Source organism: Apiospora kogelbergensis, assembly GCF_038363985.1.
Source record: "Apiospora kogelbergensis strain CBS 113332 chromosome Unknown utg000008l_segment0_segment0, whole genome shotgun sequence".
Lineage (NCBI taxonomy): Eukaryota > Fungi > Ascomycota > Sordariomycetes > Amphisphaeriales > Apiosporaceae > Apiospora > Apiospora kogelbergensis.
In genome coordinates, this window is record NW_027117425.1 from 2629147 (window position 1) to 2646954 (window position 17808).

The window sequence follows — 17808 nt, forward strand, 5'->3', positions numbered from 1 at the left end:
TCCGCATATGCTTTGTTCGTTCGTTCGTTCGTTCGTTCGCTCGCTCGCTCGCTCTCCCCTACTCCGACTCCCAAGAAACCTACAGATCTACCCGTAAAGGCCTTCCAACTGCTGTATTTTCCATGTAAAACGCCTCGTATACCATTGTAATCAAGCGATCCGTTCCAAAAAACCGGCGTCGAATGTAGGTCTAAGCAAGGATCTAAAGAGCTTACTCTGAACGCTAGGAAAAGGGTTGGGAGATGTGATAGGGAGGGAGTATTCGAGACCCGAGCGCGCTAGGATGTTGCGGCGTATACACAGAGACGGGCCATGTCGATGTGCCCCGCTCACTTGGCCGTCAGCAGCTTCTTCAACTCGGCGAACCTCACCGGCTTCGGCAAGAAGATGTCGATGCCCGCCGACTTGGCGTCGCGCTGAGCGTCGCGGCTTGCCAGCCCCGTCAGCGCGATAACGTTGGTCGATGGCAAGTTGTACTCGCGCTCGAAATCGCGGATGCGGCGTGTCGCCTCGATGCCGTTCATGACAGGCATGCTGATGTCCATGAGGACAAAGTCGAACTGTGCGCTAGCCCCGTCCGACGTATCCGTAGTTCGGGGGCCGGGGAGACACGCGTCTTTGAACTTTTCGAGAGCCTCCTGTCCGTTCATGGCCTCTTCGTAGGTGAAGCCGCACTTGCGCATGAACATGACCAGCAGTTGGAGGTTGATTTTGTTGTCATCCACCAGCAGGACGTGGAGCGGCTTAGCAACACCACTGTCTCTATCTGCCTCTTTGCTTTCGCCGCCGTTTGTCATGGCTTTGTCAGTGTTACCATTCAGCAGCATTTGTTGTAATAACTGTGGCGTTCCGGGGTTGAGAGGCGGAGGAGAAAACTGGGACATGGTTGAGGCCATCAATTTGTCCTTGTCCGGTGCAGGGGTTTCAGGATGGGAATGTTTCGTTTCCTCAACTCCTTGGTCTTCACCGTCCAGCTCGCTAGCATCCGTTTTGATAAGGTGCGGTGCTGCAAGAGCAGTGGACCGTAGACACAGTGATATGTCCCCATTCGTGACCGACTTCATGTTCGCCATCTGTTCCGACCGTCGTAGACATTGCTGGAAGACCCTAGCTAGCTTCTTGGGGCCGCATCTGCAACACTTGAGTTAGCCCATGATCTGCCAGACTAATCTGAAGTCTCGCGGAGTGAAATGAAGGTGTCATCAACTTACGGCTGAGGAATGACCTCGACTATCTTTCCGAAATCTGCCAAGGCCTTACATTGGCTCTGTGCGATCTTGATGGCTTCCTGGGCGTTCAAGCAAACGATAATGACCGGTATGTCCCTGTTTCGAGCAGATGTTTGTTTGTCTTCCTTGAATCTTTGTTGCAAACTCTCCAACGACGGCGGCTCGCAGTACATGTAGATATCAGCTTCCTCTGGCTTCGCCTCGTCCTCCTTGGCGACCTTCATCCCGAACCAGTTGGAGCAAGTGTCAGTCAGGGTGCTATTCAACTTTTGAACCTGCGCATTGACGGCATGTGGCTCGGAGGGACTTTGTCCCTCCAGAAGCACCAGCTGCAGATCCTTGGTTTGCTCTGCAACCGTGAAGACTTCGGCAGATTCACCTTTGGGCACTTCCTTGGGGGCCAGCTTGAATTTGATCCTCACGTCAACTTCTGTTCCCTTGTGGTGCTGTGATTTCACTTCAACGCAGCCGCCCAGCGAATCGACGATTTGCTTGACAATGCTAAGACCAAGTCCTGTACCTGGTTGGAAGGAGTCTTCCTGGCTGAAGGGAATGAAGAGCCGGTCACGTTGAAACTCCTCTGACATGCCCTTCCCCGTATCCATCACACGAATCACAGCTTCCGTTTTTAATCCGTCTGGGCTGTTTTGGCCCCGAAGCGACACCAATACGTACCCAGAAGCCGTATATTTCAACGCGTTTCCGAGCAGGTTCATGATAATTCGGCGGAGGGCACCTGGCTGGGTTTGGACCAACCATGTGGACCTGGGGTCAATGTCAAGTAAGACCGACACTGGCTCATCATCCTCATCCTGCTGGGAGTGGGCAGATTGGCTGCTTATGCCAGACGACAAATCATCCTTATCCTTGGGACTGCCCAGAATAGAGTATCCATTTTGATATCGAACCGAATGAGGGAGCTTTTTAAACGTGTGGCCGGCAGTGACTGCATCAACCACTTCCTCCACGAGGATGGCAAGGTCCACCACTGCTGTCATGTTTAGACTCTCCATAGAAGAGTCGGACGACAGATTGATTTGCTTGTTCTGTTTCGCATGCTTTCGCATCTGTACCCGGCCCAGTTTATTGATCTTGCTGTAGTCCAGTACGTGATTCAGCGTATCGAGCAACGTCTTACCGCATGTCGATATGGAAGTGATAAGTCCTGACTGGTAAGAGTCGGCAGCGGTGTCGATGAGGAACTCGGCAGCGCCGAGTATGCCATGTAAAGGACTGCGCAATTCGTGGCTCATGCTTGCAATGAAAGTCGTCTTCGCAGCCTCATTCTTTTGCGTGTTGATGCGTCCAATCTCACCGATGATGCTGCTGCCGAAAGCACGTAGGTAGGACATGTCATCGTCCAGGTTCATCATCCGTCCGGACATGGCGGTCCAGAGGAAACAACCACCGGCCAGTCGATCTTCAGCATGGTCGTATAAAGGGAGGAACACCACAGCCTTTGCCCCTGGAATCTTGGTGAGGAATTCTTTATGGTCCATTCGCGCTTTCCTGTATCTTCTACTGCTCTTATGCGATTCAGGAGTCTTCGGGTCACCCTGGCGTTCACGGTCGCTGGTGCTTTCATCTTCGGAAGAGATGCCGGCCCCTTCGTCGGTGAAGGAGAAACTTTTGCCTTGAGGAAACAGGTTATAGTACTTTTCAAGAGTACCAAGAGTAATGGCCGAGCCTTTCTCGATATCGGCACGAGCTGCTTCACTGGCAAGCGAGTATGCTAAGATCTTGCATGGCCTACTCTTGGGGAGACCTCTGAACCGTTGGTATCTATGCTGAGAGTTTCGGACTCTGATGTGGTTTGATGTTGTGCGGAATCGTCATCGTCGGAGGATTCGATGGTACCCGGTATGTTGGCAACAGCAAGCATGGAATTTAGATGGATGGGGGTCGCATCAAACAGAACAACTCCATCCGCCAATGTCGACTGACGCAATAACTCAGCAGCTCTGTTGAACATGCGCGACATGCTGTCGGGCTTCATCTGCTTGGGAAGCGACGGGGAATGCTCGCCATTGGCAGCGGTTTGCTGCTGTTGATTGTCAGACGAATTCCTAGATACGGCAGTATCATATCCGGATGCTGTGTTCGAGTTATTTCCGTTGGGGGCGGCGGTGCTAGAGTTGTGACGCGATAGTGGATGTCGCCCTCGTGCAATGTTCATCTGCGGCGGGCGAAGTGGTGTGTGGTCGCTTGCAAGACCTTCCTGCACGGCGGCCGCAGTCTCGTTCTGTTCTAGTGATGCGCCCTCGATGAACGAGGCCAGCCCGCGAACGATTCGTTCGCCTTTGAAGCGGTCGACGCGATCTGCCGCCCACTCCAAATGCCCCATGACGGCCTGCGCCACGCCTTGCATGAACCGGAGCTCTTCGATTGTCAGTCCATGGCGTGTTCGTTCGTCTGACACAGTGTATGTGCCGATTTTTTGGCCCGTCCGGGAGAGGATAGGGACGCCGGCGAAGAAGCGAATGCCAGGCTCCGACACCACGTATGGACGGGTCTGGAAACGTTCGTCTTGACTTAGATCAGGCACGACCATGCCTGCGGCGGTAAAGGACGAATCGGGGTCGTTCGGGTCGTGGGCGGTGTATTGGCTGGACAGGCTGTGATAGCATATGGCATCTTCGCGTCTCAAGATGGCACTCCCTAGCCAGAGGTCGTTAGTAGCGTTGTCTTCGACGAAGAGGCTGCGAGTGGCCTCGGCAAGAACCATCTGGTTGGTGCCGTCAATCAGCGACACCATGGCACGTCTCACGTTCAGTCGCAGGACGGCCAGCTGGGCAAAGGCGGCCAAAGCTTTGTCTTGCGACCCCTTGGGTTTGTAGCCGATGCCCTGAAGGTCGGCGGCGGCAAGGCTGTCGACATTGAGGGCGACGTTGAGGGAGGAGCCCTGAGCGGACAACCAGCCTTGGTAGTAGCGCTGTACATCTCGTTCACGTTGTGGCTCGCGGGTTGGGAGGTCGACGGGATCGGAATCGGGTGCCGGATTCGACATAGCGACGATCGAAATGTTCAGTCGCAGTCGCAGCGCAACAGGCGACGGGCGACGGGCAACGGTCGCCGGGGTCAGGTTAGATACCCTTGCCACGCAGTGGCTGCGAGGGTAAGGGGGCGACTTGCAACTAAACCGGACAGTCTTGTGGTGAAGGGTATTTGATTGTGCGATCAGGCTCCGATGGACCGACGCAGCGAGGACGGGTAACCTTCTATCTTCTCGGATTTTGAATCATCCATTGGACTGGGCTGGGTTGTACGGAGTCGAAAGGCTTCCCCAGTTCGCACACACCAGGCTCAGCAGTACCCGACATATGGCTGGGGTACGCGGGCTGGCGGAGGAGAGTGGCTTTTCGTGGCAACACGCATCCTGCGGTACATGGCCTTCTCAGATCTCGATGAAAAGCCATGGGTTTGTGAGGGAGCTGCGTGGAGCTGCGTCATATGATCAGTAAAATGGTGGCCTCCTCGGCCGCCAAAAACCAATCTGCCCCTCAGTGCCCAGCCCAGGCCACTTAGCCAGCCTACAAGCCTAGCATTGCCCTCGTCCAGAAGCTGGGCCCCCTCTGCAGAACTCTGGGCCCCCCACACGGGCTGGCTACAGGAGATGCGCAAATGCAAAATGCCCATGTTCGGTCGGCAAAATACGCTTTTTACATTCATTCTACTTCCTGACTCGATCACTAAACATTGTCAATTACTAAGCAACGGCCTGCATGCCAGCCCGTGGGCGATGGACATCATCACCTCTACACTGATGCAACCAGATGACTGGGGAAAAGGCCAAAACCTTCCGTCAGACGTGTGTGCCTGCCGGCCTTTTCGCATTAGCACTCACTACTTACCGTTATCTACATTGCGTAGCGCCTCCCTAGCTGCTAGCCTTCCACCGACGAGCCATTTCTTCACTATTGGTAGTCCTAACTACTGGAAATGAAACAACTTGGGAATCGGATCGACACAAAGTTGACAAGGCCCCAAAGCCTAGAGCGGTCGGTGCATGACACTAGCTTTCTTAATGATGAGGAACAACAACCACATTCGGTACTTAAGGCCAGGAGACCCGGGGACTGCATGCCAATATGGAACAGCCCAGTTATATGACCGTTCCAATCGAGATCACCCTCCGGAGACTAGTAAAATTTTCCTATACATACAATGGACTCTGCTATGCACCCTACTGACCTATCCAGGTCGTTTTTCCAATCGAGTGGCCTTCATCACAGCCATAAAAGGGCGGGACCCCGACAGCCTGCATGTCTGTACATGTGTGTGATGGAGAGCCCCTTCGCGTCATATCTTATAAGCCATGATTCCGTTGTTTTCCTGCGCCAGCTAGCCTGCCTGCCGTGAACTAGGAAACCATTATGCCACTTCTCGGAGTAACACTCGACGGACACATCTGCTGAGCGAGCTTGGTGGAGAAAAGTTGGATATCTTGAAAATAGCGAAACGCGAGTTCCATTTGCGCGCTTGGAATATTGAAACAGGAAGTCTGATGAACAGACAATGGATTTATGAAACCAAAACCGAGTAGCCGTACGGTAGTTCCTTGGTTAACCTGGCCCCTGAATGCCAACACGATTTGGATGGAGAGGTTCTGGATCGCCGATGGAAGCATGGCGACCTGGAAACATGCTGTCTTCTTGATACTCTTGATGCTGCTACTTGCAAGGTTAGTAGCATGCGAGTATTAGTGGCTTTGGCACCTTCAAGGCGCTACGAGCCACAGCAGCATGGCTATTGTGGACCTCGCCAGAGGAGATGCATGACTGACGCGGAGGATTTCGGCGGAGGAGGCGTCGCCAGAACACCCGTCCGACTCCCCGAAGAGTGCAATGAGTCTCGCTCCTGTATCCCGGCTCTTTCAAGCGCCTTCGGGACGGCTGTAGACGATGGCGCAGACTTTGCTGCTGCGTACCGCGGCGATCTGTATGATGACCGGGAGCACTCACGGGGTTGACTGCGTTTCTAGAAACCTGAATTATCACATGAATGTCCATTCGTTATATTGTCAAAGTAGGCTCGCGTACTGTTGCAGTCTACGCGTTGCCAAGACCTTGCCTCGGGATTTCCCCCATCGTCTGGGACATAACCCATAAAGCGCATCACTTGCGGGTAAGTGCTTAGGGGTCAATGTTTGTCCAAATGCCGATGGGCGCTATGTACTTATCAAGATGTATTTATGCGTACATTTTGGGGACTCATCGTTAAATGATTTGTCATATAGGCAAGATCGCAGTTAACCGGCCTTGACATTGGACTTGCTTCATGTACACTCGCGCACACACGCACACCCTATGGAAATATCCGTCATCATAGGGCTGTCTCCGGGCCGCTTCTTCCCCACCGGGCAGATCTCCCGTCCCTTCTAGAAGCCAGTACCACTCGGTATTGAGCTGCGGCTTGGCGACCCTAAGCAACTTCCGACAGAAGCGCATGCGCAAGCTTAGAATGTCGACGGCGCGAACGGCGGACATGAAAAGGAGGAGGACTTTCCCGATATGGCTATGGAAGGTCTAGGCGACGAGATGTGTCCGTCCTGTTAGCTACAAGTTGACCGGCGTAACAACGGACTGGAAAGAGAACGGGGGTGGAGGGGCACCAGGGTCAGGCTTCTTGTCGGTATATATGCAAACGCTGTTAACGATATAGAAAAAACACACCGGAACAACAGTCTAAAATGCTGCTGACTTCCTGAATTGGGTGCATGAAAGCAATGGCCGGACTTGTTAACGACGATTCTCGGACGGATGGATGATCGACAGGGCGGGCCGCTCACTGTACAGCTATGTACATACGGACAACGGCCTCCGGCTAGCTAGCGATGAAGAAAAAAAAAGTGACCAGCCAGCCCGCGAGCCAAATGCCTGATTGGGGCATAGCCTCGGGACCTAATGCTCCTAATGCTCAGGGATCCTTCGGCGTCTTCCAAGAAAAATAAAATAAGATGGCATTGCAGAAGGTTCCATCATTTTCCACTCGGCGCATTCGGATCTTGCTGCAGGCAGAGCTGAGAGCTGACAGCCGTAGCTGGGGAGCAGCGACAAGGATTAGGACTTGGGAACACTCGAGGCACTGGACCCTGAATTTTTGGACCTTACTGCATTTGGGGTTGGAATCCCGGATTCCCAGTCTAAGAACTCAACGAGACTTTCTGCATGTCTTTCTCACCCGTCTCCTCTCTTTCAACCAAGTGCGCGACTACAGCCCTCTGCTACCTGCGATCCCTTAGTCTGTGGGGCGTAGTCATAGTGCTCTTCTTGTTTGGCATCCTACGCGCGCGAGCCACTTCGATCTTCGAACCCAGCACCCGACGAAGAACAACGAAGACGACGACGACGGCAGCGGCGGCGGCGACGACTTCACATACTCGCACCGAGATTAATACTTAGTCGCAACTATGGCCTCCAGCTTTGGGTTCATGAAGCCGCTGTCCAAGATAGCAAAGCCTGTCTTGCTGCCGGCGGCGACGGCCTCGCTAGCCTATGCAGGGTACTATGGCCGAGGAGCGTTCGTAGATTACCTCGTGCGCTTCGTGACGGGGCCCGGCCGCAACAGCCGCCTAGTCGCATTGGCCCTGGTGCTGATCAACTGGAAGAGCTTGCCGTTAGCATGGACCGTACGTCGCTTCCAGCCCATCTGTCTTTGGGCCCCTTGTTTACTGGGCTTCTGCGAGAAGCCAGGTCTGAGATGCGCATCGTAGCTAACATGACATGATGAATACGACAGGTCCGAGTGTGGAACACCATGATTCAGCACATCTTCGTCCGCGAGCTGCACACCCACACGCCCGACAAGCTCTTCCACCCCGTCATCTCCTCGACGCACGTCTCGCTCCTCGAGGTCGACTACAACCTGCACAAGTCCAACAGCACCTACTTTGCGGACCTGGACGTGTCGCGCTCGCACCTGGCCTCGCACCTCCTCGCGCGGGGCTGCCGCATGCTCGCCGACAACGAGCACACGCGCCTGGTCATGGACCCCAGCCGGCCCGACCGCCCCGCGCGGGGCCGCTTCGGCGTCATGCTGGGCGCCGTCGCCTGCAGCTTCAAGCGCGAGATCAAGCCCTTCGCCGGCTACGAGATGTGGACGCGCGTCCTGAGCTGGGACCGCAAGTGGCTGTACATGGTGACGCACTTCGTGGAGAAGGGGGCGGTGCGGCCGCGCAGCTGGGCCGCCGAGGACTTCGGCCTGACGCACAGCCCGGGCGAGGAGGACCAGGAATGGGAGAAGAAGGTGTACGCCAGCGCGGTCAGCAAGTACGTCTTCAAGATCGGCCGCCTCACGGTGCACCCGGCCGTCGTCATCGGGGCTAGCGGCCTCCTGCCCGAGCGGCCCGACGGCTGGGTCAACACGCCCGCCGGCAGCGGCATGGCCACGCCCGCCGAGCCCGTCGTCGGCAACACGGACGCCGGGGCCAAGGACGAGGAGCGCGAGACGGGCTGGGACTGGACCAAGACCGAGGCGGAGCGCGTCAAGGGCCACAACTTCGCGGAGCACTTCGCGCAGCTGGAAGATCTGCACGGCGTCTTCTGCGGTGGTGGCCAAGGCGCTCTGGGTCACTTCTCCTTGGGTTAAAGCGTGTCGGCAGTGGAGGGAAGCGAAGGGAAATGCCACGAGACAGAACGAAGCGAAGCTACGGTTCAACACCTTACATACATACATGGTATCCAGGATCAGGCTCAAGCTTGAGGGTGCCAGCACGGGGGAGTGTTATTAACGATACCTTCATTTATAGACTTAGACGATGGGCCGCTTCACTGTACATGTATATACTGCAGTCAGATCTGGAGGAACAGAGCATTGTATCTTATTGTTAACCCATAACGCTTTGTATTATGGCGAGGACGATGTCGCGAATGCGCTTCATCACGAATATGTATTAATGTTTCTAGCACGGAATATTAAGTCCCCTTATACCTCCATTTCCTAACTTCTGATAAGCACGTTCCCCTCTCTCTTCTCAAGTGCCACCTTCCACTATTCCATCTTGCTGTTGCCGGCACCTGACAGAAAGGTCGGCAATGCCAGCCTTAGCTTACAAGGCCATGGCGACGACGGCAGCAACAGCGAGGATGGCACCAGCCTCGGCGCGGGAGCCGCCAGCAGTCTTGGGGGTAGCCGAAGCCGAGGCAGACGCCGACGCGGGGGGCCGACGCGGACGCGGTGGCGGGAGAGGTGGCGGAAGCGGTGGCGGAGGCAGAGGCCTTGGCCGAGCTCGAGGCGGACGCCGTGGCAGAAGGACCAGCAGGCGCGGCGGCGGACGAGGAGGGGCCGGCGGCGCCGGCACCGGCCAGGGCAGCCTTGCAGATCTCGCTGGCGGCGGACTGGATCGCTATCGAGAGAAAAGGGGTGATTAGCTCAATTGTTTAGGTTCTCTCTCTCCCTCCCTGTGGAGGGACAGAGGATAGGGGACGAGGGGGAACGAAGGAAGTATAAGAGGAACGAAAAGAACTGAAAACATACCCACGAGCTCCTCGGGCTTGCAGGCCTTGGCAAAGCAAGGGGCGGCGACCTGGGTGAAGGCGTCGAGCTTGGTGCAGGTGCAGGCGAAGTCGCCGGCGGTGCAGCCGACCTTGGCCGAGCCCTCCTGGAAGCAGGGAAGGGCGCAGGTCGGCAACTGGGCGGCGAGCTGCGAGCTGCTGCCGCCGCCTGGAGCCTGCTGCTGGGGAGCGGCGGCGGCCATGGCGGCGCAGAAGGCGGTGAAGGCGAGGGTCTGGAACTGCATCTTGAAGGATTGGTGGGTGTGGAAATGAAGCGAGTGAGCTGGTTTCTGTTGGTATCAGCAACAAGAGGGAAGTATTGGTGGCGGGCTGAAAGAGTGTACTGCGTAGGCTTAAGGAGAAAGAATGTAGCTAGATGATGACGATGAGAATCAAGAATGAGAAGTTGCCGGATGTTTCATATATGTAGTCACGACCAGAAAGCAGCAACATCCCTTTATTGAGAAAGAGATGCACGAAGTACCGTACGCTATCTTCCGGCAACACCCATTCATCTTGCTTCCCCGTAATCTCTCTCCTCGAAGACAAAGTTCGATAGAAATCAAACCCGCGAATCCGGCACCCTGGCATCGGATCCATGACCCTCCCTGCCGGGCACTATAACCTGGCCTGGACCCTGTTCCAAAGCCGTTGCACGCTTCTCGGGATATGGCCTCGTGAAACGGCGGCTCTGGGTGCTTCCATAACCTGCCACGAGATCCGGCTTGTTAAGGTTGCTTCTGACGTCTTGTTGCGCTGGGCTAAGAAGACACAGTCATACACGGGACTTGAAGAACCTCTCTGTTTCTAACTTGATGATAAAGAACACATCTAATGAAGCAGTCGTGAGAGTATTCACAAAGTGAACCAGTTTTGACTAGAGCTAATTCCAGTCACTGACTCGTTGGCTGGCCCGACCACACCGATCGTGAAATGCCGAGCGCAGACCTGGGGTAATATGGGCCACCGGTGAAGAAACTCTAAGCAAGATGAGGGCTGTCAATCCTACTCTCAGGCCACGATAGTCCCGAGTATAATTGATTAATTCGTCCTGGGCGCAATACAACTTAATGGCGTTGCTGGAAAGCTCCGCGTCTTTAGCGTTACATCGCCCGAACCGTACAAGCTTTCCCGCTGAACCTGGCCCTGTATTTGCCGATTGGACTTCGCTACCACATGTGCATCTGCAGGTACCTAGAAGATGGGAAACTTTCACCAAGTGAGCGATGTGCGGACTACTTCGAGTCATGCTAGTACAGGCGTCTCTGTCTCTGCCTTAATTCGTCTACCATATTCTTTTCTTCCTGTATTCATCGTATTTAGCCAAGCACATTCAAGTACGAGTCTGAGAACAGGGACTCTTGCTCACATCGGTGAGAGGGCGCGGGAGGTAGGCCATAAAAACATCGTTCTCGTTCTGATGCAACATGATGAATGTCAGCTTGTGTCTTCGTGGGAAGCCCGGGGGGCGGGGGTGATGGCCATCCAAAAGATCTCGCTTTGTTAACTTACTTCGACGGACAAGTCGGACGCGCATTGGTCTCGAAAGATTGAGAGCAATTGGTCGACAAGGACACTCTGTCTTAACCTATATGCAGGGAATGTGGCAAGGTGAGTATTACAAGGAGCCCGCGGAGGGCTTGTCGTCGTTGTCTATCGAAGTTGTTCATCATCAGCAGTGCGAAATAGAACCCTCCGTTACCGCGCCCCTGTCATGCACTACTTACCACATGCTCCTCGGTAGACCCTGGAGAATGACGTCGATGTGTGTCGTCTTCGTCGGGCTTCTGCGACATGGTTCAAGAAGAACACGCAGGTACAATCTTTATCGTGGTATTCTGTGTCTTTCGTTTCTCCCAGGAAGGAACTCGAGGTGTCAATTAATACGTGAAAAAGAGAAGAGGTATAAATACCAACGCCAACAATAAAATCACGTTCAGCTTCCAAGGAGAGCATCAACATCAGCATGCTTGCGTCATCATGCATATGCCACAGCTTCGCCCGCGAGGCGCATCGGCGCCCGGTTTCCTAGCACTTAGCAAATCTGCCTTTCAAGCCGGACGCACGGAACATGGACAGCTCAGCGTACCATTTCGACAAGAGCATATCGTCGACAAGCTGAGAACGCACGTTGTCCATCATGTCGACAGTGTCACCCCAAGCATGGCTCGATGCCGTTCTGCACAGCCAGACAGAGTCTCCATTGCCCCCATGTGCGACTTGCGAGAACCTCTTCTGGCTGATATATTCGGGCATATGGGACCGAAAGCCATTCGCAAAAGAGGTGAAGGCCTCTGGTGACGAGTTTTGCAAGAGATGCCAGCTTGTCTGGTGCGGAGTATCGGCCGCGCTTCCTAACATACGAACATGGGACGACGTGTTACTGCACGCCCTCAGGGTGACTGGAAAGGCGCAAACTGGACAAGAAGACTTCTTGCGTGTTGGGGTCCAGACCAATGGATATAGCCATGGTCTAGGTAGGCCAGTACATTGGGTGGATTTCTACATCAACCCCCTTCACGGTAGGTCCGCCATGGTATCTTGACCCTCTTGCCTCATTCTACAGGATATAGCATTTCCAGCCCCAGATCGTATGAACGGAACCCGTGAGATCTCGACAGGGAGGCTAACTTTCTTCTTCATCTGTAGCTAGGTCTCAAGTCCTCCTACAGTCGCCAGCTCCGCCGGACTCGGATGAATGGTATGGGCTTTTGCGAAGGTGGATATCAGATTGTGACAAGCGACATCCTGCTTGCGAAAGCGTTGGGGATTCCACGCTGCCCAAACGCATCCTCGATCTTGATTTCGATCAGGGGAGAAGCCGAGACATTGTGCTACTCGAACCAGGCCAACACTGCAACGGCCGCTACATAGCATTGAGCTACAGTTGGGGCGGTCGGCAAGACCTAGTCACAACAAAAGAGAACCTAGACTCCCGCCTTACCAGGATCAGCTGGGAACAGCTCCCAATTCTTTTCCAAGACGTCATCAAGATTGCCAGAGCTTTGTGTGTGCGATTTCTCTGGATTGATGCGTTATGCATTGTCCAGGGGGATGAAAGAGACTGGATGCAAGAGTCGCAGAAAATGGCTGCTTATTATGGCAATGCATGCCTGACTATTGCCGCAGACCATTCACCTAATGTTAGACATACGTGCTTCCCAACACTGATGGGCCCGGCGATACGGCTCGATGGGGTGTCTGCTGGTACCGAGCTCCCCGTCTTGGTTCGCCGTGCACCCATCCATTTCAACTTGAAGGAGCATCGCCAAGAAAGAAATTCTTCGTACTTGATGCCACTATCTACCCGAGCCTGGGCGCTCCAGGAAAGGCTTCTGTCTAGACGAATACTACACATGGGCTTCGAAGAAGCCGTGTGGGAGTGCTGCTCAGCTGTGCTGTGTGAGTGTGACCGGCCTGCAGATATATGGAACGGAAAGCCCGAGTTGGAGATTGTGCCTTTTCGGAAGATTCATCAGCAGACCTTGCAATCAATAGAGACAGCGCTGAGCCTTGGAGAGTATTGGGAGGTCCTATTGGCCAAGTATATCGTGCGGAAGCTGTCATTCTACGGGGACCGCTTGAAAGCGATAGCGTCACTTGCCAAAGAGTTCAAGGCGAGTGATGAGACGAATGCCGGACAGTCGCGGACATTGCAACTTGGCGACTACACCTACGGTCTCTGGACCAAGACTCTCCCCGCTGCTCTTCTCTGGGCCAATCTATCGGACGAAGCAGCGGTGCGCAACCCCAAATTCCCGACTTGGTCCTGGAATTCGATCGCCGGGTCTTGGTACTACGAACAAGTGCCCTCTACCGCGGAACACTTCGTCCCAAAGTCGATTGTGCTCGAGGTACCCGCAGAATCCTGGGATATAGACACCCAGCACGAATCCGCGGATTCGACTCCGCCGTACATCGTTCTAGAGGGCTCGGCCTTGGAGGTGAGCTGCTGCTGCGTCAGCGCGGCCCGAAAAACGACGGCAAAACGAGTATGGTCGCTTTCGGGAGTAGGGGATGACCGCCGACTCATCGTCAACCTCGACATTCCACCAGGTCATGGAATAACGGAAATCAATGCGACTTGTCTGGAAATAGGAACATCCGGCTGCGATGACAGCAAACGTTGCTGGGGCCTGCTGCTAGAGCCATCTGCTTCATTCCCAGGCCAATACGTAAGGCTAGGGAACATGACAGCCAGTGCGGATTGGTTTCGAGATAACCAGGGTACTGTAGGAAAATACAGTATCATTTGACCTGAACTTTATAATAGTTTGATGGCAGACTATATCAGACCGATGACCTCAATTTTTCCTATTGCGCAAAATGCTATACCGGACTGTTTATTAACACGGAAGACAACCTCAAGACGATGTCCCCGGAGCATGCACGTCGGTCCATCGAGAGCTTAACTGGCAGTGTTTCAGAAATGGCTGCCTCAGTTGTTGGTCTGTCCGATTTCCATCCATCGAAAGTTGATACCGATTCTTCTACAGGGTAGGCTGCAATCGTAGTCGGAGCCCTTATGCTTCTCCGCCCAACTCTCCAGCCCTGTCCATTTTCCGCCATGAAACTCTCCTTGGTCTGCGGGGGTATCATTTGGGCTGTATGGGGGCCTAATGGCGATGATCTCTGTTCGCTCCAAGAACCCATGGGTCTAATTCACGATTGATACAATGGATCTCCCAACTCCTTCATATCTAGTCAAAGCGTGTTTTCCTCGCGCAAAAAGCTCGTGTCTGTCGGATGCTGAACCATCCTTGTCTCGGGTATCTCAAAAGAAAAGAAAAATCAGAATGCTTGTTGCTTGCTGTGTGCAGTGACGTCTTCCTCATCCCATCGTGTGACACGGGCCGCTAAGCCGCCGCCGCCGCCGGTGCGGGTGGCGGGATGTTGTTGCCGACCGTCTTGTAGAGGTCGCGCATCTCGAACTGCTCGTGGCCTCCCTCGGGGACCTCGCCAATGACGCGGCCCGGCTGGCCGGCGACGACGCTGAAGCTGGGGATCACCATGTTGGCGGGGACCACGGTGCCCTCGAGGATGCGCACGTAGTCCTTGACGATGGCGAACTCGCCGACCACGGCGTTGGCCGCGATGTGGACGTGGCTGCCGATGGTGGCGGCCTGGACCACCGAGTTCTCGCCCACGAAGACGTGGTCGCCGATGCGGAGCGGCATGTACGTGAAAGCGCTGTCTCGAATCGTCAGAAAAAGAAGAGAAAAAAACACTTGGCTAATGGAGGAAGAGAGAGGGGCAGAAGGCAGTGAGAGAAAAAGGGAGCGACGTTGGCTAAGTTGATAGAACTGACTGACCCCTTGTAGATGCGACCGGGCGGGCGCAAACAGCACCCTCGGCTCAGAAAGCAATAGCGGCCGATGAAGATGGAGGTATTGCTTTGAGGCGCGGCGCCGCCGGAGGAGCCCTGCGCGGAGACGGTGCGTGTCAAGTCACCGCGGACCATGGCATCAGCCATGATGACGGTCTTGCCGCCAAGCATGATGTGCTGTGTTCCTATCAAGTTGGCCTTGCGCGACACCTTGTTGCCCGTGTCCTAGCAGCCCCCAATCAGATCAGCTTTCAATACGTTCATCTGTCGACAACAAAACTTCCAAGATAGGCAGGTTCGTACCGTCTCGATATACTCTCCCTTAACCTGCTTTCGAGACGACATCTTGAAAACGAGATTGCGCAACCACAGCACTTTGGGTTTGCGGAATGGCAACTGCAATCGCATCGTCCCTAAAAGGAGTTCGCAGCTGGTTTTCGGGGCTGGGCACGACAGAAACGGGCGGGAGCTCCCCCGCAAAGTGCTGTGTCACGTGATGCAGCAGTTGCCAGATGCAGTTGTTAGCGTACTTTGCCCGTAAACACAAACCTCTCAGCGGGTTTAAGTGATCGGTCTGTTTGCAACTCCTGGAATTGCAATCAACTCAGGCAATGTTCGCTTGGGTGCTCTGCTGTGTGGCTAAAATGCTCTGGAATATGTTTTTTCTGGTGACACCTGATTTATGTCGAGACCAGGCAGCAGTTCGTTGGCGAACTTAAATGCAGGTGCCGCACCATGATTATTGACTGGTGACTCTTTTGAGTTGCAGCCGCGAAACACCCAGCACTGAGCAACAACAAGACTAGTTTGTTCATGGGCCAAGAGGAGTGAGAATCGACTGGGCGATGGAACATGAATCTTCCAGGCATGTAACTGCCCGTCTTCTCATTGAATACGATTATCAGATATTAAAAGCATTAATACTCCTATGATGGCCATATTGTTTTGATCGCTTTCAAACTCTTGCAATTGGACTTGTGACCCAGCTCACTCCAGCCTTTAAGTTGGCACTCCTGTTCGCAGGTCTATCGTTAGCATGCTGCTTCATAAGTCGCCAACGTCTTTCTTTCTTTGGGCGTTTGCACTCACCTTGCTGCAATACCTGACTGTTCCGCACCCCGTGCACCTCGCAAGGCTCCCCTCTGCCTTGCCGCACGCTGCACATTTCTGGACCTTGCCTTCCGCACCATCGTCGGCACTCATCATATCCAGGACTTGGCCCAACTCCAACAACTGCGCCATTTTCGCCGGTATCACCTGGATTTCAACTCCCAAGTCAGCAAAGCTCGGTTGTTGTTGGCTAGTCAACCTCGCACTCCGACTGATTGACGACGAGTACTCACCTGCACCGACTTGCAGTCCTTCGCCTCTATCCTCATAACCGCCTTTTTCCCCTCCTCCCGGTCCGTCCGCTGGGCCCGCGGCACCACCATGGTGTAGCCCTTCCGGTAGCCCTTGAGGTCCATGCTCGAGTCCTCAAACGTGACGGCGAAATCCAAGCCTCGGCGGTCCGTCACGATCAGCGTGGGTTTGGTCAGGGTCATGTTGACCTTCACCTGCGCCAGCATCCACCACGCGGCCCCCGCTAACCCTTCCGCAGGTGCATTCGCAATCTCGGCGTCGCTAGGCAGCTCATAGAAGGCCGGGAATTGGGCCGGGTCTGTGAAGTCGGGCATGATGGTTAGTGATGACTGATGACAGAATGGTGAGTGGAAATTCAAGATACAAGAGGCAGGGCAATGCTATGTCAATGTTGCCGTCGTCAGTTGAGCGCTTCGGTCATGCTCATGTGGGATATTCGAAGGTGAAACAACATCAAGCCCCTGAAAACACACGGGCCACCTTCAGCCCATAAAATTCATCTCAGCAGCACAGTAGCTTTCACCAAGACTGGTTACTTTCATCAGCATCAATCAACTGAATGACTGCTTTCTATTCCTATTGGCTAGCAGATTGAATTGTGGCCTAATTTGGAAATGATGAATATATCGATTTAGGTGCAATTGATATGCATAGATGTTGTAGGCTAGATTTGCCTCATCCATGATACCTATCATTGCTCCAGATGCAGTTCCAACGCCAGCGACAATAAATCACGTCTCCATAGACCTCCCTGGAGCTTGACTAATCGCTTTGGTCGACGGAGCCCGGAGTTCTTGATGAAAGAATTGCTCAACGGCTGTTTCGCCAGGGTAAATAGCCGCGACGACTGCCGCTCAGACACCTCCTGATGATGTTAGTTGTCCAAGGGTCAAAAGGAAGTCAGCAACCCTCTGGAGGCCATGCGTCAAACCCAACCGTCAAAGACCTCTATAATGCCACCGATATGTAGTCGATGCAGCTGGGGAAGCAGGACTTAGCTCAGCAAGCGGTCGGGTCATTCAACACGACATGATGCCGCAGTTGAATAGGAAATGAGAGTAAGAACTGTGTGAAGTCTTTCGACCGACTACTCATCGATCGAGAGCCAGCCAAACCGCTTTTCTTCGAAGAAAAACGATAACATATGCCTCCTGTTCCCAGTTGCCTTGGCCGTGTATCGATCGATCGAGGGCATCGCTAGACGGGCTGCGTCTTGTTTATGCAGGTACTGACTCGGTTTTCGTTTGCTCGTACGAGTCTTTTCTCGGGCCAGCAATCGTGCAGAGAGCCAAACAGAGCATGGAAATGCATCGTCATTGCTGTCTTTCCTTGAGGTTGCAGATGGAAAGACTTCACCTCGCGAAAAGTGGTTTCTGCATTGGCAACATGGCAGCTCGAA

At 54.1% G+C, this 17808-nt stretch overlaps 7 protein-coding genes across 7 annotated transcripts; 3 read left to right on the plus strand and 4 right to left on the minus strand.

Annotated features, from left to right (window-relative positions):
* Positions 1-329: 329 nt before the first annotated feature.
* On the minus strand, positions 330-4236 carry PG998_012787 (uncharacterized protein; the record flags this gene model as incomplete). Its single annotated transcript, XM_066879603.1, has 3 exons — positions 330-1131; positions 1212-3011; positions 3032-4236. 3 exons carry the CDS (start codon positions 4234-4236, stop codon positions 330-332), a joined length of 3807 nt encoding a protein of 1268 aa, XP_066725987.1.
* A 1618-nt stretch (positions 4237-5854) lies between these two features.
* PG998_012788 (uncharacterized protein) lies at positions 5855-6198 on the plus strand (the record flags this gene model as incomplete). Its single annotated transcript, XM_066879604.1, has 2 exons — positions 5855-5910; positions 5952-6198. The coding sequence occupies 2 exons, from the start codon at positions 5855-5857 to the stop codon at positions 6196-6198; spliced, it is 303 nt and encodes a 100-aa protein (XP_066725988.1).
* A 1440-nt stretch (positions 6199-7638) lies between these two features.
* Positions 7639-8816, plus strand: PG998_012789 (uncharacterized protein; the record flags this gene model as incomplete). Its single annotated transcript, XM_066879605.1, has 2 exons — positions 7639-7857; positions 7968-8816. 2 exons carry the CDS (start codon positions 7639-7641, stop codon positions 8814-8816), a joined length of 1068 nt encoding a protein of 355 aa, XP_066725989.1.
* Positions 8817-9271: 455 nt separating this feature from the next.
* Positions 9272-9966, minus strand: PG998_012790 (uncharacterized protein; the record flags this gene model as incomplete). The annotated part of the gene is made up of 2 exons (XM_066879606.1): positions 9272-9573; positions 9705-9966. The coding sequence occupies 2 exons, from the start codon at positions 9964-9966 to the stop codon at positions 9272-9274; spliced, it is 564 nt and encodes a 187-aa protein (XP_066725990.1).
* Positions 9967-11861: 1895 nt separating this feature from the next.
* Positions 11862-13977, plus strand: PG998_012791 (HET-domain-containing protein; the record flags this gene model as incomplete). Its single annotated transcript, XM_066879607.1, has 3 exons — positions 11862-12243; positions 12295-12327; positions 12371-13977. The coding sequence occupies 3 exons, from the start codon at positions 11862-11864 to the stop codon at positions 13975-13977; spliced, it is 2022 nt and encodes a 673-aa protein (XP_066725991.1).
* Positions 13978-14577: 600 nt separating this feature from the next.
* Positions 14578-15392, minus strand: PG998_012792 (dynactin subunit 5 protein; the record flags this gene model as incomplete). Its single annotated transcript, XM_066879608.1, has 3 exons — positions 14578-14911; positions 15034-15272; positions 15351-15392. The coding sequence occupies 3 exons, from the start codon at positions 15390-15392 to the stop codon at positions 14578-14580; spliced, it is 615 nt and encodes a 204-aa protein (XP_066725992.1).
* A 581-nt stretch (positions 15393-15973) lies between these two features.
* On the minus strand, positions 15974-16723 carry PG998_012793 (zinc finger- mynd-type domain containing protein; the record flags this gene model as incomplete). Its single annotated transcript, XM_066879609.1, has 3 exons — positions 15974-16072; positions 16137-16304; positions 16391-16723. 3 exons carry the CDS (start codon positions 16721-16723, stop codon positions 15974-15976), a joined length of 600 nt encoding a protein of 199 aa, XP_066725993.1.
* Positions 16724-17808: the final 1085 nt, after the last annotated feature.